Source organism: Euleptes europaea, chromosome 1, assembly GCF_029931775.1.
Source record: "Euleptes europaea isolate rEulEur1 chromosome 1, rEulEur1.hap1, whole genome shotgun sequence".
In the NCBI taxonomy this organism is placed as follows: Eukaryota; Metazoa; Chordata; class Lepidosauria; order Squamata; family Sphaerodactylidae; genus Euleptes; species Euleptes europaea.
In genome coordinates, this window is record NC_079312.1 from 102025804 (window position 1) to 102050486 (window position 24683).

Here is a 24683-nt window from a genome sequence, read left to right on the forward strand (position 1 = left end):
ATGGGTCCCATAAAATTGGACCCCCTGACCCAACATTCACCAAACTTCGGTGTCCATCTAAGAAGAGTCCCTTGCAGCTACACTGCAAATTTGTTGACTCTACCTTTAAAAATGCCCCCACAGGAGCTTTGAAAAATCCCCATAGACTATAATGGACCCAATTTATTTTTGGTAAACCTGGAAATAAAGCCAAAATACCCCTTTACCAGTATGGGTATTCGGCTTATTCTGGGTTTCCTGGAAAAAACCGGGCCCAATAATACTGAACCCAAAATTTATTTTCTCCCCCCCCATTTTATTTTGGAATGACCCTAGTCTCTACTCAGCCATTAAGCTTTCTGGATGGTCTTAGGCAGGTCATATGCCTAGGCTCTGCCCAGTCAAACCCTGGGAATTTGGGAGACAGCTTTTCTGTATTCCAAGATTTCACACAAACATACATAGTTTTATCCTCTACTGAGATCATTTGAAATGTATTCTTCATGCTCAGGCTGATTTAACATTATGCATTCTCTCAGCTTATTCCCCCCTCTCTCACGCGTGGGAGTCACATGGTAACCACCACCCTTATATTTTATATATTACATATTTATATACCCTTAAAACTGATAGTTGACAAGAATGTGCATGTACTCCCTTTCTCTCCCAGCAAGCACAGATTCAGCGTCAGTGGAAAATGATCAGAAAACCAACATTCGTTGAGCATTAGTATTAGTCTCAAAATATTTGAGTGGCTCATATTTATGGTGAGCCAATTCAGAGAGCCAGTTTCTGTGAGCTCGTTTAGAAAGAAATGCATGGGAATAGTTGAGGTCTTCATGCCGATTTAAACCTATTGGGTTTGAAATAATTGTGGCTGACAGAGGGTGCTGCAAACCCCTGTTTCCTAAAGCACTAACCACTTTTCAGCATGTTCTTGACTAATGATGTCTTTGATCCTAAAGGGAAGATGCAGGACTAAATTGTAGCCATGCAGTCAATTAGTTTCTGTCATTAGCAGAGACAGTCCATCCATTTCCGATCTCTTACCTTATAAACAAATCCATCTGGGCAACTATGGTCATAGGTAAAAGCTTTGTATACCACAAGAAACACTATGCAGGCGAGGAATGCAAGAGCCAAACTTATGAGAATTGTGACCTGTAAACGAAGAGAAATATTAGTCAACAAAGACAAATATTCATCAACATATGTGCAATCTCATGATCAAATGACTTATATTAATAAACCAGCCTAATGAACTTCTGTGGACCCATTAAAAACCATTGCTCTTGAGCAAATGTAAGTTTTAGTGGAAGGGAAATAACACTCCATAGCTGAGACTATCTGGTGCTTGTGAAAATTATTCACACAATCCAAGCCTTTGATTCCCATCTCTTGGCACCTAATGACAAAAATATCTGTGTTACCTAGCATTATGGGAAGGAAAAGACCAAGGCTGCTGAGGAGTGGGACTACATTCCTTGGGGCCCAGATTATTCTTGAGGGCCAAGAAACCCACCTATCTCATTTTCTTCTCATGCTTTCATATAAATACACACACACACACACACACACACACACACACATTTATTTATATAACCCAAAGCTTCTTAAACTGGATCACGACCCCATATGGGTAACTGAATGTGGGGTTGTGAAAAATTTGGCAACAATAAAAGGTATACCAAATAATTGTTTTAAAATAATTTTCTTTATAATTTATCATGTATACCTATTTTATATACCTATATAACCGGGGTCGCATAAAATTTCTCAGGTGAAAACGGCTCACATGTGGAAAAGGTTTAGAAGCCCTGATATAACCCACCTTTCTTTTGACAAAGTCTGGATCAAATGTGGGTGACAACAACATATAATACAAAAATAATCATCCATTGCATTAATTAAAGCAGATAATTAAATCAGCTAAACCAAACCCTTACTATGTTTTCCAGTTAAGTGACGTGTTGGAGTGATTATGGATTCCTAGAGAGGCTTTTTGTTTCCATAAGTACTGATGAGTTCTTTCCCTTCTAAGTATACTGCGCTCTCCTCCATCTCTCCTCTGGGTGGGGAGGGTGTGTATGCAGAGGGAATCTTTATCCAGGAACCCATAGTGGCTCTGGCAGCTCTGGAGTAACCAAATGTGCTTTGCCCCACCCAAATTGCAGTCAAACATGTGAATTGTGGAGCCCAGCTCAAAAAGTGTTCCATCACTCTGTTTGGCTCTGAAGCACTGCAAGGGGCCGGAGGAGGGACCTCAGGCTTCCCTCCTGTACCACTTTTTCCTGTAGAAACAGCACGCAATGGGAAGCCTGAAGCCCCTCCTCCCCCCTCACACTGCTCTAGAGCCAAACAGTACAACTGAGAGCTTTTATGGTGAGTTCTCCAGTTCATGCATGTGGGTCAGGCAAACTAAACAGGTGTTACCCAGGCCATTAAAAGATCACCAATGAAATCAACACACCAAAGGCATATTCGAAGATATAAAAAATGTGCTGTAAATTTACCTTCTGGAATTTTCTTTGAGAGTAATTTTTTAAAAAACCTCCTTGCATATAGCAAACGAGTAATGTTTTAGAAAAAGAGATAGTCCAGGGCTTTCCCCCTCCTCAAGCTTAGCTTTCTACCAGCAAGGAGTTCTTATTGTGGGGGAGCAATCAGTCACTCCTTAATTCTAAAGTGGTACAGTCCCAGCAGAGCTGCTCCATGTGTGTTTTCTGATCAGCCTTTAGCATGTAGATTAGCAATGGAGACGCTACTGTGGTGAAAACAAATTGAGCTGGAAAGGCTCCTACTGAGCAGGTAAGGCAAGTTATGAAGCAACTAATTCCTTGCATCTCTGGCATATATAAATTGGACAAATTGATCAGGGTTGACATCTACTATGTAGGCAGAAAAGCATAAAACAACCAGTTCAGCACTTGTGTAAATAGCATCAATTACGAACATAACTGACAGCTCAATAGTATCTCCAGGTCGTGCTGTACCGAGGACATCACAGCACCTGGAAAGCTGATGATCAATGTGAAATGTGATCCCTAAATAAGCTAAAAAAAAACACTGGTCTGGGAATTGATCAAGGAGAATACATCAGACTTTCTGGGACAGCCAAAGCAAGCAAAAAGATATGCCATCTGAGGCACTGCCATCCAAACACAGAGGACATTGTGTACACCGCTCATCTAGAGCACAGACTGTACATTTCACAGCCAAAGCTTCATATGGCCAAGAGTCAGCGTTCCTACGTCTCCATTCCTAATAGTCTCTAGCTGTAGCTTTCCTCAGCGAGGTGTAGTGGTTAAGAGCGGTGGACTCTAATTTGGAGAACCAAGTATGATTCCCCACTCCTCCATATGAGTGGTAGAGGCTAATCTGGTGAACAGGTTGGTTTCTCCACTCCTACACATGAAGCCAGCTGGGTGACCTTGGGCTAGTCACAGTTCTCTCTGAATTATCTCAGACCCACCTACTTCACAAGGTGTCTGTTGTGTGGAGGGGAAGGGAAGGAGATTGAAATCCAGTTTGATTCTCCTTAAAAGGTAGAGAAAATCAGTTTATGAGAGCCAGTGTGGTGTAGTGGTTAAGAGCAGTGGTTTGGAGCGCTGGAGCCTGATCTGGAGAACTGGGTTTGATACCCCACTCCTCCACATGAGCGGCGGGGGCTAATCTGATGAACTGGATTTTCCCCCCACTCCTCCACACAAAACCATCTGGGTGACCTTGGGCAAGTCACAGCTCTGTTAGAGCTCTCTCAGTCCCACCTACCTCACAGAGTGTCTGTTGTGGGGAGCGGAAGGGAAGGTGATTGTAAGCCAGTTTGAGTCTCCCTTAAATGGTAGAGAAAGTCATTTTTTCTCATCTGGCTTTGTACATTCTCTTGGAGACATAGCATTGTTGCATCAGCCTGTAAGCATCCAGTTTCTTCACCCAAAATCTGATCCTTCCCCTGTTCTCATCCTCTTGTTCCTCTCATAAAAGATCATTCCCCTACCTTTCCTAATTCTGGAAACATTCCGTAGCCTAATATTATTCATGAAAATGTATAATACAAAACCGATCTGAATTTCCAGATATAAACAATTGTATAGAGAAGGTTAAACAAACGTACGTATTAATTTAGCCAACTTATTATAAAAATGATAAAGATATGGAAGATCTAGATGCTGTCTGGATCCCAATAATCTCCAGAATGGAAAAAAACTTTCAAAAATCTGGAACGTGGAGAGGAAGATGAGTAATGTTTTTGCTGGCTTTAATATGAGTAGCTGAGTTTGTTATCTTTTATTATTATTACTTATCTGTAATGGTATGTAAATTTGATTGATATTTTTGTTTCTTTTTATTTCCCCCAATTTTATGTATGTATGTAATTTTTAGGTATGTAATAAAGTTTATTTAAAAAAATACAAAACCGATCTGAGGTAAAATGTCCATAGATGCATAAATGGTGTAAGCAATAAAAAGCTGCCTATAGACTGGAAGGTGAGGAGCATGAGTTACAGCTCTGTGAGTACTCTGAAAAAGACAGAAATGCATTAAACATTCAAGTGCTACAGGATCAGTCAGCTGAACTACCTAAGAAACTTCCATTTTATTTTTAAAAAAGCAAGAACCTTGGTTAACCTTGAAGCAATATAAATCCCCTAAGGGAAATAAAAATCTGCAAGCGGATAAAACAGGCACAATAGAAAGGAGTTTTTCTATGCGAGCATAAGGAAATCATGGTTTTTTCCTCCAACTTTATCCCCAGAGATTTATCACAGAGGGTGGACAGTTACTCTACACTGACTAGACACAACTTTGGATTGTTGTGGAAACTAATGTCTTCATTCTATGTCTCTGAGGCCAGGGAGCCCACTCCCAGCTTTGGACCTGGCCTTAATTTCACCACTCTTTTTGCCAAAATGCAACGTCATCCAGTTCTTTTGGCTGTAGTTAAAAACTAGATCACTCTGCAAATGCATTTCAGCTTGCCATTTGCTGAGGGGTCAAAACATTACATGTGACCCAGGTCAAGGGCCACAGCCTCTACTAGTACTGTACGAAACAGGGAACTCTCGTTCCCAAGAACTGCAGATCAGTTTCTGCTCATAAGCAGGGGCACTCTTAGTGATTCTGGGCCCAGGGGGGAAAGTCCAGGAGGGGGCCCCAGATTCACTTCCACCCCACCGCTGCCCACCCAGCAGGACCAAGCCAGGGGTGGCCCTAGGGTTGCCAGCTCCGGGTTGGGAAATACCTGGAGATTTTGGGGGTGGAGCCTGAGGAGGGCGGGGTTTGGGGACTTCAATGCCATAGAGTCCAATTGTCAAAGTGGCCATTTCCTCCAGGTGAACTGATCTCTAGTGGCTGGAGATCAGTTGTAATAGTGGGAGATCTCCAGATACTACCTGGAGGTTGGCAACCCCCTGTGCATGGTGGGTAGGAGCCATAGTGACCTCTGCAAGCCTGCTGCCCAAGCCCCAAATGGAGTGGGCATAAGTGGCAGCAGGAGCCTGCTCTCCCTTTTTCCCCACCTCCTTTAGGGGGTGGGGCTGTGGGTGGTTGTTGCCAATTGGCTGAGACCACCCCTGCTCACAAGCATGGTGGGCGGAAGGAGGGGCTTCAGCTTTCCCTCGTGTGCCATTTTATCAAGCTGAAATGGCTACGGGGTAGGGTTGTCAACCTCCAGGTAATAGCAGAAGATCTCCTGCTATTACAACTTATCTCCAGCCGATAGAGATCAGTTCATCTGGAGAAAATGGCCGCCTTGGCAATTGGACTCTGTGGCATTGAAGCCCCTCCCCTCCACAAACCCCGCCCTCCTCGGGCTCTGCCCCAAAAACCTCCCACCGATGGCGAAGAGGGATCTGGCAACCCTACTATGGGGTGGGGATTTTTTTCCCTGTTCTGGGGCTCTACATTTCCCGACAAAACTCAGATCACACTTAACGTTTCGTTGAGCCTTCAGTGTCAACTTCTTGCACAAGGGTGCACTGATTACTTTGATAGCATCCTTTCTACTGATGATTTTGAGCATTCTTTCTATTGTGTGTAATTCCCACTGTTTTCCATTGTATAAATGTTTCCTCCCATTCTATGTTTAGTGGAATGTTTATTCTAAGGGAACCCCCTGTGTCAATTTGTTGGCTCAAATAACCAAATGTGCTTTTATCAACCATTTACAATTTTCTAGTCTCCTTTTTTGCTAGTGTTTTATTGATGTTACTTTTCATGAGACCTAGTTCTAGTGAAACGCTCAGCAACTGTTTTGTTTTTTTAGTTGATTTCTTAACAAGACCTTTCATCATTTGCACTTACGTGGGGTTGCAAAGAACTCAACGTATTGATTTTCTTTGACGGATCCTAAAGCCAGCCTTAAGCATTCTATTCTGCCACTGAAAAGAGACACCACACATTTCACTCTCTCTATCCTTCTTCAACATCTAGTAGGACTTACCTTTCTCCTGACTTCACAATCCTCCATGTTTCCCTGCTCAGTTGTAAACATCTTAATCCCAACTTTCCATAGTTCAAAATGACCTAAGCTTATGAAGCTGCCTTATACTGAATCAGACCACTGTTCCGTGAAGTTCAGTATTGTCTACTTAGACCAGCAGTGGTTCTCCTGGGTCTCAGGCAGAGACCATCTCCTACCTGACCCTTTTGACTAGAAATGCCAGGGATTGAACCTGGGACCTTCTGCATGCCACACAGATGCTCTACAACTGAGTCCAGCCCCCTATAAGATGCTTTACCACCAAGCCACAGCTTCACCCACATGGCTGCCTTGGCTTCCAAGTTGAAGCAATGTTTTTTTCAAAGGATCCAACATAATGTCATCTTCCAATTGTCCACTTTCTGGCTTCCCCCGTGCTTTGCTGCAATCTTTCCTGAAAGACTGCAGTCAAAGTGGGTTAGCACACTAACTGGATAGAAAGCTGTGTATTTTCAGATTTCCCACCCAGACTCATGCCCCCATTATCTCATGCCCCCATTCCCTCACTCTTCACACCACCAGAGGGCTTTTTGCTGGCTTTCTCCCCAAGGTAGTTGCTATGTTGCAACAGCATTATAATACTATAGCAACGACTAATTTTTTTAACCAGCCAAAAGCCCTCTGATGGTACAGAGCAGAATGCCAGGTACACAAGGACGACTGAGGAAAGTACAACTAAAACCAGATGCCAGTGATTATGACACAGAAGCCCTTTCAAAGGGAAAAGTCTTGCAAGCCTTGTGAAATGATGAGGGCAAGGTCTTGTGAATCTTGTCAGGCAGTACGGTTGCCAACCTCCAGGTAGTAGCTGGAGATCTCCTGCTATTACAACTGATCTCCAGGCGATAGAGATCAGTTCACCTGGGGAAAATGGCAACATTAGCAATTGGACTCTATGGCATTGAAGTCCCTCCCCTCCCCAAATCCCACCCTCCCCAGGCTCCGCACCAAAAAATCTCCCGCCGGTGGCGAGGAGGGACCTGGCAACCCTATCAGGCAGGCAGTTCCAGATGACAGGAGCATGCAATCTAGCCATTGCCATTTGCAAACCTGGCAAATAGAAGGGCAGCTTCAGAAGGACTTGTTGGGCAGCTCTTGGTGGATGTGGGTCCCAGGTCATGAAGGGCTTTAAAAGTAATTGAATTTAATACGAAGTGAACCTGGAAGCAACTTAGAAGCCAGTGACATTGTTTGAGAGTAGGCTACGTATGCATATGTGACCCAATCACCAACCATGGCGTATGCAGCTGAAGTCCATCCCAATTGAAACTTCCAAATCATCTTCAGGGGAGCCCAGGTCCAAACTACATGCTACATCTATCACATAATCACCATGGGGACCTGCAGCCATATGCCAACTGTGAATTTCCCATGAGGAACTCAATTTAGAAGTGATATCGGGGCCCAGATCAGATCAAGAACACAGCACAGGGGGACGAAGAGCTCCTGTCTTCCCCCTATGCCATTTTCCTGATCTGAAATGGCCCTGGGGTGGGGAGCTACATGTGCTCTGAATGCTGCTGAATGTATGTTATGATAGTCCAGCCTGAAAGTTTCAGAAGTGTAAAGCAGTGTAACCAAATCAACTGAGCTCAGAATATGAACCAAAGGGAAGTGAAAACAGATGCTGTTGGTGGATGGACTGCCTGCTTCTTTAACATGGGCACTATCTCAGTTACACCACAACATCTTCTGGATCTAGGGTTGCCAACCTCCAGATCTCTCACTATTGCAATTGATCTCCAAACATCTAAAATCAGTTCTGGTGGCACCTGGAGATCTCCTACTATTACAATTGATTTCCAGATGACCAAAATCAGTTCCCTTGGAGAAAAGGCAAGAAAAGGCAAGATGCCTCCAGTGATCCTCTAAAAATATGAGCGATGGGTCCCTCTCTTATGTAGGCTTGCCAGGCCCCATAGCTCCACCGGCGGGAGCTTTGCGGGGCTGCGGCCAAGGTGCGCAATGCGCACATGTGGCTGTTGCGATGCGTGTGCGCACCCCGCACAACGCGCCTACATCACTTCCGGGTTTACCTGGAAGCGAAGCAGACGCTCTAGTGATCTCGGCTGAAACGGGTTGCCAGAGCGTTCACGTCGCTTCTGGGTAAACCTGGAAGTGGCACGTGCACTCAGTGCCCGCCGGCCCTCAGCTGGTCGGAGGGCAGCCCAGTGGATTGGCGGGATTGTCCGTGCCACCACTAGGCACTTGGCAACCCTAATCTTATGGACCCATCTCTGTACATACTCCTGCTCTGGCATGAGTTACTGTGAAATGAACTACTGCTCCTCCTTACCAAGGTGAGGAAGAAGAGGACTCTTTGCCATCCCACAGTTAAGGAAAGGGCAGGCAATCCAAACGTTTGGGTTAATTTATATACTACACTTTCCGCACAGACAAAATTAGTATTCACTCCATGAAACAGCCATGTGGATGACAAAGAGAGAGCAGAGAGAGAAAATGCAGAATGTACACCCAAGAGGCACAACACAAGCCTGCTCACCTACAAAGGAAGGCAAGAAACATCAATCGCTTCCATGTCCCACAGCAGTGTGGGGAGGCTCAGTTCCAAAAGACAGTGGGCTCTGATGATGTATGGGCCCTGATTAGAGTTGCCAGGTCCCTCTTCACCAATGGCAGGAGGTTTGGGGGGCAGAACCTGAGGAGGGTGGGGTTTGGGGAGTGGAGGGACTTCAATGCCATAGACTCCAATCGCCAAAGTGGCCATTTTCTCCAGATGAATGGATCTCTGTTAGCTGTAGATCTGTTGTAATAGCAGGAGATCTCCAGCTAGTACCTGGAGGTTGGCAACCCCAGCCCTGGTGTATGACTGATAATTCCCACCACTGAAGCCAGGCTGGTAGATAGGCACAGGATAGATCATAGAGGAATTCCTTTTATAGCAACGTTCCATATTCTCCTAGGGAAACTCATCCCCATTTAGAAAACCCTTGACACCAATAACCAATCCTAGGAAGCTTAGAAGATGGCCATCAGTGGCTCACTACAGGCTTATAGTGAAGCCCATTTTTAAGATATTTGCTCAGGTAGCACTCACTATGCAAACTAAATGCTCTTATTCTCTGACATGTTTTTTTTTTTTTTTTTGTATGTTAAAACAGGTCCCCTCTGGTTTCTTTGCTTGCTTGGAATTTAGGAATATATCAGACGACCCCCCTCCCTTTGGGCACTGTGCTTATACTTCTGCATGTCGTGTAATTAAGACTAAGTAGGAGGCCACCTCCTAAGGAAAGATCCATGGTGCTAATTCCCCATTCCCCCATCTCGCTAGTGTAGCAAAAGCACAGAGCATACGAGCATACCATGTTCCCAAGCTATTCGTCAAATAATTAAATTGCTTGCTCAGTAAGTAGTGGCTCAATTAGACTGGTCAGTCTCCGCCAAGTAATATCATTTCGAGTGGCTGTTAGAGCCCTAATGGATTCGATGTCTGAAAAATGTTGGTGGTGCCAAGCCACGGCCATGTGACATATTTCATTATCAACTCCTATCAGGCCTTCAACAAACAAAGGAGAATAGCAACCCACTTTGCAAGCACTACAGACCTCTTAAAATACTTTGGGTGCTTTAAAAGTCTCAATATTAACAACTTTCTCTTTGGCAGATATATTGTGGGGAGGAGCTTGGGATATTCCTCCCTATCATTCAAGCATGTAAGAGTCTAGAATAATTAGTTTAGCATATATGAAGCTTGAACATGTCCTGAGGAAGGCAACAATGATGGTGAGGGTTCTGGAGACCAAGTCCTATGAGGAAAGGTTGAAGGAGCTGGGTATGTTTAGCCTGAAGAGGAGAAAACTGAGAGGGGATATGATAATCATCTTCAAGTACTTGAAGGGCTGTCATATAGAGGAAGGTGCCGAGTTGTTTTCTGTTGCCCCAGAAGATCGGACCAGAACCAACGGGTTGAAATTAAATCAATAGAGTTTCTTTCTAGACATTAGGAAGAATTTTCTAACAGAGCAGTTCCTCAGTGGAACAGACTTCCTTGGGAGGTGGTAAGTGCTCCTTCCCTGGAGGTTTTTAATCAGAGGCTAGATGGCCATCTGTCAGCAATGCTGATTCTATGACCTTAGGCAGATTAAGAGAGGGGGGGCATCTTGGCCATCTTCTGGGCATGGAGTAGGGGTCACTGGGTGTGTGTGAATTTCCTTCATTGTGCAGGGGGTTGGACTAGATGACCCTGGTGGTCTCTTCCAACTCTATGATTCTATGATTCTATGAATAACTGAATTTTGCTTTCCTGTGATACATTATTGCATATTACATAAAATTACATGCACTGCAATAGGATCAAGTTTTGTAAAGATCATACAGGGGTGCAGATATTTAAGCTGTATTCAGACATCAGGAGAAGATTCAAACAGACTCCAGTTGTGTACAAATACAGTTTGTCACTCTGTTCTCATGCACCTTTCCTTTCTTCCACTTCTCTTCATGTACCAAGCTTGGTGCAAAACGTCTTGGCTTGATCAAGCTCCAATTCACCAGGACATCCTAATATAGGTGCCTCAGTGTATTTTCTCCATACAAGTAGGGAGTCTAAACTGGGGTTAAAAACCATTAAATAATGCCCGCAAGGAGGAGCAAGGGGCATGTGCAAGCACAATGTATGATTTAATTGGTCAATGCCAAGGAATTCATTCCTCTGTGCTGAAGGCAGGAAGACATTCCATGAAGCAACCTTGTGGAACCCAAGAACAGGATCTTGCAGCTTTCATTAACTCTAGCAAATAAGCTAGAGGATATGCGGTGTCTGCATAGATCCTTCCCTTCTAGCCAAGCCCACTAAAGTAATTCCTGTTGTGATAAGGAAACACCTCTACCTTGATTTTGTGCCTGAGAATGAATGCTCATAGCAAAACCAAGATTTGGGTTAATATGTTCCACTTCCATGGATTGTTGGCGTCTCTACTTGAGGACCAAAGAAAAAGCAGCAGCAATCTCTTTATGGTATGATGAGCCTAGAAAGCATTGCTGCCCCCAAACCAATCTAGATTTGTATCAGTTTTCAACCAACTGGTTTAGCGCCATACACACAGACTTTCCATGCTACTTTCTGACATCACAGGAAATCACTGATGTCCAACACTCTGCCATAGCGAAGTCACACAGCTAAAACTGCATGATCAGACACTGAAATCTTACTGAATAGTCTCATCTGATTGGCCATCCAGACAAAGGTCCTGCTATTCATCTTTAGTCTAAAAAGTAATTCTTGTGATGCACAGCAAACATTGAGCAAAATGGCAGAATCCTCAAGAGTTTCATTGTGTCTTGTAGTCCTGATAGAATAGCTTTTGAAGACTTTTGCAAGCCAGAGTTTAACTGTGAAGTACACAGGTATGATGGCCAGATTTCTAAGAAGCTATAGCACCTTCATTTTTGTCATGCCTTAAATCTGACTTCTGTTACACAAATTGATGCCAGTGGTAATTATAAAGAGGATAAGAGGTAAACTGGGTAAAATTACAAAGGGAGGCTTTGTGCTGCTTTTACAGCTGAACCCTTCAGAAAAGTATTCTGTCTCTGTGTAATACATGTAAGTGAAAAATAGAAATATGAACGCTGTCTGATTTGTGCTCATTATCCAGTTAGGGACTGGTGTTGCTTTGTGGAAAAGCAACTACTCAATTGGATCCAGCAATCCGCTCACACAAAAGGCAAAAACGCATGGTTGCTTTAGCCTCCTTTATTCCCTGTTTCAGCCAAGATTCAGCCAGAATCGAACACATGCATTTCGCCGAACATGCATTCGATCCTGGCTGAATCCTGGCTGAAACAGGGAATAAAGGAGGCTAAAGCGACCATGCGTTTTCACCCAAAGACTGCAGACCTTCCCTGCTTTCTTTACCCCCATCAGCCATTTCTGAGAGAGCTGAATTCCAGGGTTCTGGGCCCACATGGAGTAATGGTCATGGGTAAGGAAACTGCAGTGAGAATGTGTAAGGGAGGCCCATCGCCCTTCCTGTCTCTTCTGCCAACATAACTCTGCTGACAGAACAGGCAAACTGGGAAAGTTCACCTCCTCCCCCTTCTCACTGCAGCCAACTGACCCATCTTGCTATTCCTCCTTGGGTCCCACAACCGCAGAAAAGAACTCTCCGGGGGTCAGAGGTGGTTGGAGGAGGCGAAGGTGAAGAAGTTCCGCTACTGTCTGTGACATCCATCTGTTCATCACTGGAACCCCCCCCCCTGTTGTTTTTCCAGCAATTAAACCATGACAGAAAGAAGAGCCTTCATTTTCAACATTCCCAATTAATGCTTAGAGTACAGAGTGATGGTACTGACTGGACCATCAGAAAAAGGAAAGCGCGTGTGTTGAGAAAAATGGAAACTGACTTGCCTTTCAAATCACTAATCTAAGTAGGTGATTCAATTAATGGGATTACCGTCCAGGGGCACATCATCCAGCTGCTGACCTTTCACAAGTGACATCTCATAACTTCCCATCATATTTCATCTATGGCACATTGCCACTCTCATTTCATGTGGGATTTTGCATTAAAAACCTCAAGGTTGCAAAGGCCCTTTAAGATACAACAGGGATGCAAATTACAAACGCAATATCCAGCAAAATTGAAATCCTGCATGGCCACAAATGGAGCATGTGAATCGATACCTGGTTTCTGGTACATTATCTCTCTCAAGATTTCAGATTCAGTTCCTTTATGGAGCCCTTCCCCCCCCCTTTATAGTAAAAAAAAATGAAACCTTCCTAAGGTGATACCTTCTATTCATGGATTTGTTTTAAAATAAACACCTGCTGCAAATGCAAAATTCTCGTGCATAAGGGACTCAAGATTCAGTGTTTGGTGCTCTAATATCTACCGCCCAGGACTAAGCTAACCAAACTAGTTGATTTCCATCAGCCATTGGCTATAACAAAGGGGGGGGACCAGGGGAAATGAGCAATTGGCTTATTTTCATTAAAAGAATCATGAAAAGAGCCAACAAGGTGGAATTTAACAAAAGCCACACAGAATCTTTAAAATGCTCAAGCATGTGCTGTCAACTGAATTGCTATTTTCTGAAGCTTACTAGCCAATAACATGTTAAGCTTTTGAAGGTCAGACCGTTTCTTTGCCTAACAACATCTGCGGGAGAAACCTATTCCTAGCTGATGTATCAATATGACATTTTTCAGAAAGAGTGAATGAAATCTTCAGTGTCTCTTTACCACAGAGGCACATGGAGACTCAGGTCTCTGTAGCACGTTTTATCAGCTTTGGCTAATATGCCAGCAATGGCCATTCCTCAGAAAGCAGGTCCAGCCATGATGATCCATTGTCTGATCAACAAATAGGGTTGCCAGATCCAGGTTGGAAAATACCTGGAAATTTTGGGGGTGGAGCCTGAGGAGGGGAGGTTTTGGAGAGGGGAGGGACTTCAATGCCATAGAGTCCAATTGCCAAAGTGGCCATTTTCTCCAAGGGAACTGATCTCTGTTGCCTAGAAATCAGCTGTAATAGCAGGAGATCTCCAGCCACCACCTGAAGGATGGCAGCCCTATCAAAAAAGTAAGATTACAATAATGTGCTTTACTTGAGTCTGCCTTTGAAACCTGTTTGAAAACTTCAGTTGGTCCAAAATGCAGCAGTCAGGTTATTGTTGAGGGCTGGATACAGATCACATCACACCCATGTTGAATGATCTGGCTATCCATCAGTTTCCAGACACAACTCAACACGGTTGTTTGTTACTTTTAAGGCCTGAAAGGCTTGAGGCCTGGGTATGTGAAGGACCACTTCCTTACACACTCTCCAGGCTTCAGCCCATTTGTTAAGATCTTATGCCCAAGTGCTAAGTGCCAATTCTACTCTCCTATAGGTGCCAAGCCAGAACATTTCTCTTTCCTCAGGCTTTTAGGTGAAGTATTCCATCTTTTTATAGCTGTTTTTATGGCTCAGTTCTAATCTGAGGACCGTTTTATGGATATCATTTTAGGCTGCTCAATGCTTTTTATATGTTTTAGTATTGATAATTTTATGGTGGTTGCTTTTAATTATTTCATTGTACATGCCTTTAACTTTGCAAGCTGCCTCAAGCAGGACTCCGTAAAAGTGACATAAATTTTCTGAATGAATAAAAATAAATAATAATATATCTGCCTTCCAAAATGACAACTGCCATCAAGTTAAACCTTAAGAGCTTTTCTCAGAGGGTAATAACTGAGTTAAACAAGATAATCTGCATGTCAGCATATAGCTTGCAATGGGACAATTGCATTGTTACCCACTAGGGCCATGTCATGCTAGGTGGAGTTTTCATAAATTCTTGATCTAATCTCCGATTTAGCCAGATCAGTCTTCAAAGTGAGGAAAAATGAGGAAATTCTTGGCGTTCCTGCATTTGAAGCAAACTTTGTTTACTATGTGAAAGGCAGCAGCAGTGGTTGCTTAAAGCACAATTGAGTAAGTCTGCTTTCCAGCACGGAAATAAGCTTTACCCAATAATTTAAAAGGTAAGCATTTAACTTATCACATATAGCTATAAGACTGGTTTCTGCTCTCAAAAAAAGCACTTGGGAGTACTCTGTGGGGTTCCCAGAGTACTTCTAAAGAGCTTATTTTGAAATAATTCCAGCCTACTATATCTTCTTGAAAGCCCCAAACTTCTGCCCTTTTAAGGCTTGGGGGTGTAGCTTTTTCTTGATGATTTCCAAAACAGGAAGTACTTGTTTATCTTTGAACAGTCTCCAGAAACACAGCACTATTAGTTGACCATCTTAATATAGTTTTTCCAACAGCAGGAGTAAAGATCTGACTAATCTGACTGACCTAATGGCCCACTCTTAAAATGTCACTGCCTGTCAGGAGGAAGTGGGGTCTTCCTGGAGTAAGTCCAGCTTTCCCTCCTTTCTCTTCTCCACCTGTAGATATGGAAGTAACTGACACTGTCAGAGCTGATAGTATAGTTCAGCTGTTCAGCAAAGGAAGGACGATCCAGCAATTGTATTTCCTTAGTGCGCCACTCAGATATCTTGAGAATGGGCCACTGGCTATCAGTGACCTAGATCAAGGGTCCTCAACCTTTTTGTGCCTGTGGGCACTTTTGGGATTGTGACACACGGGGTGGTGGACGCAACCATGAAAGCTCTCAAAAAGCCAAGTCCAACAGCCAAACCTTATCATATAGCTGATCAACATGCTGATCTTTAGACTCTAAAAACTGCTTGATTTCTTCAATCATACTTTGAAATCTTGCAAGAATCTTCCCTTTATTCTTGTGGGAGAGGGGAGGAGAAGGGCTTTCCTCCCTTCTCCCAGCAGAAAGAATTTGTGAGGTGAAAGAAAAGATCCCATATTAAATTAGTATTTGGAGGAAAAGGGGAATGTATGAATGTCATCAACTCCAGGAATAACAAAGGCACACAAAAAGAGAGCCATAAAAGCTGTAGCAGATCAAAGAGGTTACTGGAGCCAAGTCAGCAGGACAGAGGGACGCTCTCTTCCATGTGCTAACATAAATGCCCATTAAATTTGCCACATTCCCAGCAAGGAGCTGAACCAGGGCCTTGTGGCTGCTAGGAGGACAGTGCATTCATCACTTGTGGGCTGGTGAAGAAGCGGCCAAGACAGGATCAGCCGCCATGCTGTGAGAGCCTGAGCTCCTCTTCAACAACAGCTGCTGCTTGCAGCCCCCCCACACACACACACACACATACACACTGCATGGCTCCTTTCCTGGTCTCCCGTGGCTGCCGTGTTAGGTTGGAATGATGAACTCGGCAAAGGGGACTCGCTACCTGTTGCCTCCCCTCTGTCCTGGTGCATGTGGAAGTGCAGACCTGCTTCCTGGCTCCTCCCTCCTCCTTCAACCTGAGGTTGTGATGGAGCTTCAACCAAGGAATCCAAGCTGGGGCTCATGGAGTGGACATGGCGGGGCTGAGCACACCAGATGTGGGGGAAGTTGTGGCATGGTATCTTGCCAGTCCCTCTGGGGTGTGTTGACAGGCACAAGAAAAGGTGTCTGTGGGTGAGTTTGCACTCGCGGGCTACATGTTGTGGACTCCTGACCAAGAAGCCAGCAGTGACGGTCCTTACTATCCAGGTAGCAGGTACTTCTTCATTTTACATCAACTCCCTTTTCCTTCTGCCCATATCAACACTAACTGTACCCCAAGGTGAAATTACAGTAGCACGGGAAAGCAACTATTCTCCTACCTCAGGGTTGCCAACCTCCAGGTGGTACCTTGAGATCTCCCACTATTACAATTGATCTCCAGACAATCGAGATCAGTTCCTCTGGAGGAAATGGCTGCTTTGGAGGGTGGACTGTATGGCGTTACCCCCTGCTCAGGTCCCTCCCCTCCTCAAACCCTTCCCTTCCCAGACTCCACACCCCAAATCTCCAGGTGTTTTCCAGCCAAAAGCTGGCAACCCTAACCTATTTGCAGGATACCTATTTGCAAGGCAGCTGTGTGGACTACAGAACAGTACAGGAGCTCTTGCACCATAAAGGTATGTTTGAATTCAGCCTTGTTTCCTAAGTAAAACATGCCACATTTTGGAGAAAGGCAAAGGGATTCAGATCTGCAACAAAGGCAGATCCTCAAATTAAATGAATTTTGGCTGTTTCGTGTATAAATGTGTTTGTTCTAGGTGTACCAACCTCAAGGCTTGGCCTGGAGTTCTCCCAGAATAACAACTGCTCTCCATATTGGAGAGGTCAGTTTCCCTGGAGGGAGGGTTGCCAGTTCCAGCTTGGGGAATTCCTAGAGCCGTGTTGGCGAACCTATGGCACGCGTGCCATTTCCGGCACGCGTCGCCCTCTCTGCTGGCACGTACGGCTCAGCTGGGTGGCGGGGGCCCTGCCCTCCCAGCCGCCAGCTTTGAACTGCTCAGTTCAAAGGCCCCGCCCCCTTCCCTGGACTCTCCGCCGCCCAGCCTTTCCCCTCTCCCCCCCCCTCCCCGGCCGAAAACCCTTTTGCAGAGCGCAGAGGCGGCTGCCGCCCTCCAGCCCCCTTCTCCCTCTCCCTCCCCCGGCCAAAAAACCGTTTGCGGGCGCACGAGGCAGCTGTCCCCCTCCAGCCCCCTTCTCCCTTTCTCTCCCCTCCTCCCCAGCCAAAAACCGCTTTGCAGAGCGCAGAGGCGGCTGCCGCCCTCCAGCCCCCTTCTCCCTCTCCCCCTCCCTGGCCAAAAACCCCTTTGCAGGGCACACGAGGTGGCTGCCGTCTTCCGGCCTCCCTCTCCCTCCCCCAGCCAAAAACCCTTTTGCAGGGCGCACGAGGCGGCGGCTGTCTTCCAGCCCCCTTCTCTCCCTCCCCCCCTCCCTGGCCAAAAACCCCTTTGCAGGGCGCACGAGGCGGCTGCCGCCCTCCAGCCCCCTTCTCCCTCTCTTTCCCCCTTCCCTCCTCCCCGGCCAAAAAACCCTTTGCAGGGCGCACGAGGCGGCTGCCGCCCTCCAGCCCCCTTCTCCCTCTCTTTCCCCCTTCCCTCCTCCCCGGCCAAAAAACCCTTTGCAGGGCGCACGAGGCGGCTGTCGTCCTCCAGCCCCCTTCTCCCTCTCCCTCCCCAGCCAAAACCCCTTTGCAGGGCACACGAGGCGGCTGTCGTCCTCCAGCCCCCTTCTCCCTCTCCCTCCCCAGCCAAAACCCCTTTGCAGGGCGCACGAGGCGGCTGTCGTCCTCCAGCCCCCTTCTCCCTCTCCCTCCCCCCTTCCCGGCCAAAAAACCCTTTGCAGGGCGCACGAGGCGGCTGCCGCCTCGCGAGCCGGCCCTCCAGCCCTCTTCCCTTTCTCCCTCGGTGCCTTCCATGGGCAAAAACCCTTTTCCTGGGTCGCAAGGCAGCTGCCCTGCAGCCCCCTTTCCCCTCTCCCTTCAAAACCCCTTTCCTGGGCGCGCAAGGTGGCAGCGCGCCGGCCCAGAAGCCTCATTCTCCCCCCCCCCCACCGCCAGAAGCCCCTTTCCTCAGCTTGAGAGGCTGCAGCTGCCTCTCATGCTGGCCCAGAAGCCCCCTTCCCCACCAAAAACCCCTTTCCTTGGCGCACGAGGTGGCTGCCGCCCTACTCACCAGCCCAGAAGCCCCCTTCCTTCCCTGGCCAGAAAGCTCTTCCTTCCTTTCTTCCTTTCCTTTTCCTCCCTCCGTCCCTCCCTGAAAACTTTCCTGATTCCAGCAAATGCCTGCTAGGTCTCTCCAGGACTTCCTCAAGAATGGAGAATACAGCCCTCCCACAACTGGTAGACTGCCTCTGAATGTGAAGGTACCACTATGGATGTCTGGTTCCCATCTATATTAGGTCTAATGCAGTTTTTGTTCTAATGCAGTTTTTGCAGGCAGCGTGGAGCAGTTCAAAGGCCCTGCCCCCTTCCCTGGACTCCCCGCTGCCCACCAGGTCGTCCAGGGAAGTTGTTTTTTCTAAGCTAAAACCTCAGTATTCAGGTTAAATTGCCATGTTGGCACTTTGCAATAAATAAGTGGGTTTGGGGTTGCAGTTTGGGCACTCGGTCTCTAAAAGGTTCGCCATCACTGTCCTAGAGCTTTGGAGGTAGCGCCTGGGGCGGGCAGAGTTTGGGGAGAGGTGGGATCTCAGCGGCAATGTGATGGAATAGAATCCAGCCTTCAAAGCTACCATTTTCTTTAGGGGAACTGATCAATGTAGTCTGGAGATCAGCTGTAATTCTAGGAGAACTCCAGGCCACACCTGGAGGTTGGCAACCCTATCTGGAGGTAATGGCCGCTTTGGAGGGCAAACTCTGCCATCACAAAGCGTTTCCGTCTACACATTAGGAAGAATTTTCTAACAGAGCCGTTCCTCAGTGGAACAGGCTTCCTCAGGAGATTGTAAGCTCTCCTTCCCTGGAGGTTTTTAAGAAGAGGTTAAATGACCATCTGTCAGCAATGCTGATTCTGTGACTTTAGGCAGATGAGAGGGAGGGCATCTTGGCCATCTTCTGGTCACTGGGGATGTGAGGGGTGGAGGTAGTTGTGAATTTCCTGCATTGTGCAAGAGGTTGGACTAGATCACCCTGGTGGTCCGTTCCAACTCTATGATTCTATGATCCCTGCTTCCTCCTGTCCCCAAACTCCACTCTCAAATCTGCAGAAATTCCCCAAGCTGGATTTGGCAAGCCTAGTTTGACTTGGCTGGTCCATGACTTCTTAGCCCACCTTCATTTTGATTGCAATAGCCACTCTTGAGGAAACACACAGAAGTATCAAAGCATGGATTGTCTTTTCAGTCCCACTTCAACAGACTGATCAACCAAGCCAGTAAGTGCCTGAGCTTAATTTTCCAAGATTCGGGGGTTTTGTCCTCAGATCCCTTTTCCACCTTTTCAGTTTTTGCATGCAGCTCTGACATTTAACACCACATCCCCCAGAAGCGAGGCCTGTATAGCAAGATCCCAGGAACGACGGAAACTTGTTTACGAATAAACACAGAAATAATTCCTCCAACCCAAAACCAATGAACTTTTCACCTGAAATCAAATCAAAGGCAGTGCTTGTGTAGTGTAAAGGGCCTTTTTAGAAATCAGGCTGTGTGTTTTCCTTGGGAGAAAGCCGAAGTAATGAACTGCGCCTCGCTACGGATATGCCATCATGGGTCATGAAATAAAACTATCAAAGCAGCTGCTCTCACACATGGTACACTGGTTCTTCTCGCACAGGATACATTAATACAGGTGCATTGGGCCGGAAGGTACCTGAAGGCTGTCTGGTCCAGTCCATTGCACTGAGGCAGCAGCAGCTGTCCCCAAATACTTCAATCACATTAGTCCCCGCTGTCCAGACTATGAAATGACCCAAGCCAGAAAACAGACCAAGATGAACCATGACAGTCAAGTGACAGGAATTAATTTTTTTCTGAAGCCTCTTTGCCAGTAACTACAGCCAGACTTCAAGGGGGAAATCAAGTTTTCCCCAAGCTCTTCCCAACTCCCCTCTATGCATAGGGTTGCCAGGTCCCTCTTCACCAATGGTGGGAGGTTTTGGGGGTGGAGTTTGAGGGCGGGGTTTGAGGAGGGAGAGACTTCAATGCCATAGAGTCCAATTGCCAAAGCGGCCATTTTCTCCAGGGGAGCTGATCTCTATCAGCTGGAGATCAGTTGTAATAGCAGGAGATCTTCTGCTAGTACCTGGAGGTTATTCAACGATAAGCAATCACTATGGCTATGATTTCTTCAATTGCATAAAACAAACCAATGATATCAGTATAAATGATATAATTTATACTGGTATCATTGGTTTGTTTTATGCAATTGAAGAAATCATAGCCATAGTGATTGCTTATCGTTGAATAACGATAATATTGCAATCCAAGTACCTGGAGGTTGGCAACCCTATCTATGCAGCAGGCGGGTGAGGAGGGGACATCTTGAGTGTTGTCCATGTTGTGAATTTTGACTTTGTCCTTGAATTTTATTAATTGAAACAGGTTCCGCTCAGGGCCTCAGGCCGTGGCTGTGGCTGAGTTGCAAGCAATGGGTATATCCCCACATCTGGAACACTGGTTCACTCCACCTAGAATTTTTTTTAAAAAAAATTAAGGGGATGTTTGTATGTGTTATGGTGCCCATTTAAAGAATAAGAGCTTGGTTTTAGAGCAGGAACACTTTGACATTCTCCCCCCCCACACACACACACACCAGATTTCATGCACTTGAAGATCCCCCTGGCTTAGCATAAATATTTGTACCATCATCATCCTTAAGTGATCCTGGGGGGTGGGGGGAGATCCTTTAACTACCACAACTCTGTAGTAGAGTAATTAATGGAGTAAGGGGAACTTTAAAGAGGTTCCTGGTTATTTAAGAAAGAGATTCATAAGGAGGAGGAGGAGGTTTGTTTTTAGACCCCAATTTTCTCTACTTTTAAGGAGTCTCAAACCGGTTTACAATTGCCTTCCCTTTCTCTCCCCACAACAGAGACCTTGTGAGATAGTTGGGGCTGAGAGAGTTCAGAGAGAACTGTGACTAGGCCAAGGTCACCCAGCTGGCTTCATGTGGGGGAGTGGGGATCTGAACCCAGTTCTCCAGATTAGAGTCCAGCGCTCTTAACCACTAAACCACTCTAGAATCCAACACATATATTTGATGCTTACAATTAATAGAGTTGCCAACCTCCAGGTGGTGATCTCCAGCCAGTAGCTGGAGGATGGCAACCCTACTTATATGCTGTTGAAAAGTATTGGGAGTTCCAAAGAGAACTCACAGTGTCTCAGCCAACTTACTTAGAAAACACCGGTTTGAAATAAGTGTGTGATGGTTAACAGCAGCAGAAGATGAAAAGCTCAGTGATCTAGCAGTTCATGGGAAAAACAGTTCCTTCCTCTTCATATAGCAACAGTTGTATGAAAGCAAAATTTGTCGATCAATCCACTGCAAGAGAAACAATCCTCTCAGGAGTACATCCTGCTTGGTATGATTCAGTGTCAGATGCTAAAAGGTAGGGTTGCCAGGTCCCCCTTCACCACCGGCGGGAGGTTTTTAGTGTGGAGCCTAAGGAGGTCGGGGTTTGGGGTGGGGAGGGACTTCAATGCCATAGAGTCCAATTGCAAAAGCGGCCATTTTCTCCAGGGGAACTGATCTCTATTGGCTGGAGATCAGTTGTAATAGCAGGAGATCTCCTGCTACTACCTGGAGGTTGGCAACCCTATATAAAGGACATAAAGAATCTCAGAACTGTTTTGCTGGATCAGATGGTCCATCAAGTTCAACATTTTGTGTGTAACAGTGGCCGTCCAGATGCCGTGGACACCCACAAGCAGAGTATGATTGCAACAGCTGTCCACGTTGTTTCCCTCAACTACTTAAAATAGGTGGGGTGGTGGACAGTGAGAGCGCACAGCAAAGGCGTACAATCTTTCAAACAAGAAATTAAGACCATTAAGTCCCTGGATTAAAGCACAAATGTTAAGCTTCAGGAAACTGGCAAAGAATGTAATTACTCTGCCAAAAGCCTCAATTGGTCTCAGTCTTTGACTCTGATACGCTGTAACCGTCTAAGAACATCTGTTGTACTGCAGGAGGCATTGAGCTCTATCCCGAGGCAGACACCCCGCCGATTTTAAACTGGCCCGTTTTATTTTTATTTTTGCCCCCCTGACCACTTTCCTAAATAAGATTTGTTTTAATTTGCAGGAAATTAAACGATATTAAAATATGCCACTGAGCAGCCCCATGGGATTTCTTCTGAGAGAGATGACAACCCTGCTCTGTCCAATGGAGGACAAAGTCACCCAACTACCCCCTCTCATCCTGTCAGATTCCTGCTCCATAATCACTATCCGGTACAGGTCTGGTCCCCTGACCTGGATGGCCCAGGCTAGCCTGATCTCGTCAGATCTCAGAAGCTAAGCAGGGTCAGCCCTGGTTAGTATTTGGATGGGAGCCCACCAAGGAAAACCAGGGTTGCTGTGCAGAGGAAGGCACTGGCAAACCACCTCTGTTAGTCTCTTGCCATGAAAACCCCAAAAGGGGTCGCCATAAGTCAGCTGTGACTTGAAGGCACTTTACACACACACACACACAGGTCTGGTGCTTTGTGATGCTTCCATTACCACAGGTTACGGCTGCCAACCTCCAGGTACTAGCTGGAGATCTCCTGCTATTACAACTGATCTCCAGCCAATAGAGATCAGTTCACCTGGAGAAAATGGCCACTTTGGCAATTGGACTCTATGGTATTGAAGTTCCTCCCCTCCACAAACCCCGCCCTCCTCAGTCTCTGCCTCAAAACCCTCCCGCCGGTGGTGAAGAGGGACCTGACAATCCTACCACAGGTCCCTTCCCCTTCCCATTTTTAATGTGAGGTAGTGGTGCAGAGTGGTAAGCTGCAGTACTGCAGTCCAAGCTCTGCTCACGACCTGAGTTCGATCCCAATGGATGTTGGTTTCAGGTAGCCGGCTCAAGGTTGACTCAGCCTTCCATCCTTCCGAGGTCAGTCAAATGAGTACCCAGCTTGCTGGGGGTAAAGGGAAGATGGCTGGGGAAGGCACTGGCAAACCACTCCATAAACAAAGTCTGCCTAGTAAACGTCGAGATGTGACATCACCCCATGGGTCAGGAATGACCTGGTGCTTGCACAGGGGACCTTTACCTTACCTAGAAGAAAACCAGCTGTTATGACACTGGACTATAAGGTAGGACAATCTGAGGCACAAGTATTTCAGCCTTACAGTCAAGTCTCATAACACCTGGTTTTCTTCTTTGTAGAAGTGAGCATACACAAGGATTGTGATTTGCTCAGCTTTGAGGGAGCTTAACTGGGAGAAGCAGGCAACCAGGGGCAGTAGGCTCTCTCCGTGTCCAACCACCAAGAAACAGACCCAGCATCTCCCATGACAAGACATCACACAACAATGTCACCCAAATGATGAGAATTACTAAGGGCCAGATTGGCAAATGTTTCCTATCTGGAAACCCAGGGAAAGGGGTGGGGGTGTTCCAAAAGAGCTCTGCAGCTCCCATTTAAGCATCAGTAACTATCAGGTTTGTAAATCTCCTGCAGTCAGACTGTCATAAGTGTTTGGCGGGTTGGGTAAATGAACACTGTTGAAAATCTATTTGCTCTGAGAATATGCACCAAGGCAAGCTCAATCCTGTTTAGTTCTCAGTCGGCAGTCTGTGATGCTTTATAATAAATATAATTAAATGTTCTGAGAGAATCAGATAATGCTCTACAATTCTGCTTCTGAAAATCCTGGTGATTTGACTGCAGTGCTGGAAAGATGCTTCATAAGTGCAGATAAACCTTACCTTGGCATATATTATGTAACAGCTTGCCTCTCTTCTATTTATTTTCATTAGTCATGCCACTGAGAATGGATTCTCCCTGGCAGTCCCAGAAAAGAATTTCCAGGGAGATTCAAGAGAGGGGTTTGAAAGGATTCAGAACCTCTCCCCACTCTGGCAAAGTCACGTCCTGCAGACACACGTTATGCTTTCTGGTTTAGCATGCTTGGTCTCAATCCTGGCTAAGCAGATGGAACCAGCTCAAGAAATAATCCAGTTGTAATCCACAATCACACGGGCCCGGTGGCACAGAGTGGTAAACTGCAGTACTGCAGTCAAAAGCTCTGCTCACGACCTGAGTTCAATCCTGACAGAAGTCAGTTTCAGGTAGCCGGCTCGAGGTTAACTCAGCCTTCCGTCCTTCCGAGGTTGGTGAACTGAGTACCCAGCTTGCTGGGGGTAAAGGGAAAATGACTGGGGAAGGCACTGGCACACCACCCCGTAAACACAAGTCTGCCTAGTAAA

The 24683-nt window shown here is 46.1% G+C and overlaps 1 protein-coding gene across 1 annotated transcript in view; it reads right to left on the reverse strand.

Annotated features, from left to right (window-relative positions):
• NSG2 (neuronal vesicle trafficking associated 2) overlaps positions 1-24683 on the reverse strand; it is a 75416-nt gene that overhangs the window by 2107 nt on the left and 48626 nt on the right. The window contains exon 3 of the mRNA XM_056856313.1: positions 1030-1140. Coding sequence (XP_056712291.1) covers positions 1030-1140 — 111 coding nt within the window. The remainder of the gene's footprint in view (positions 1-1029; positions 1141-24683) is intronic.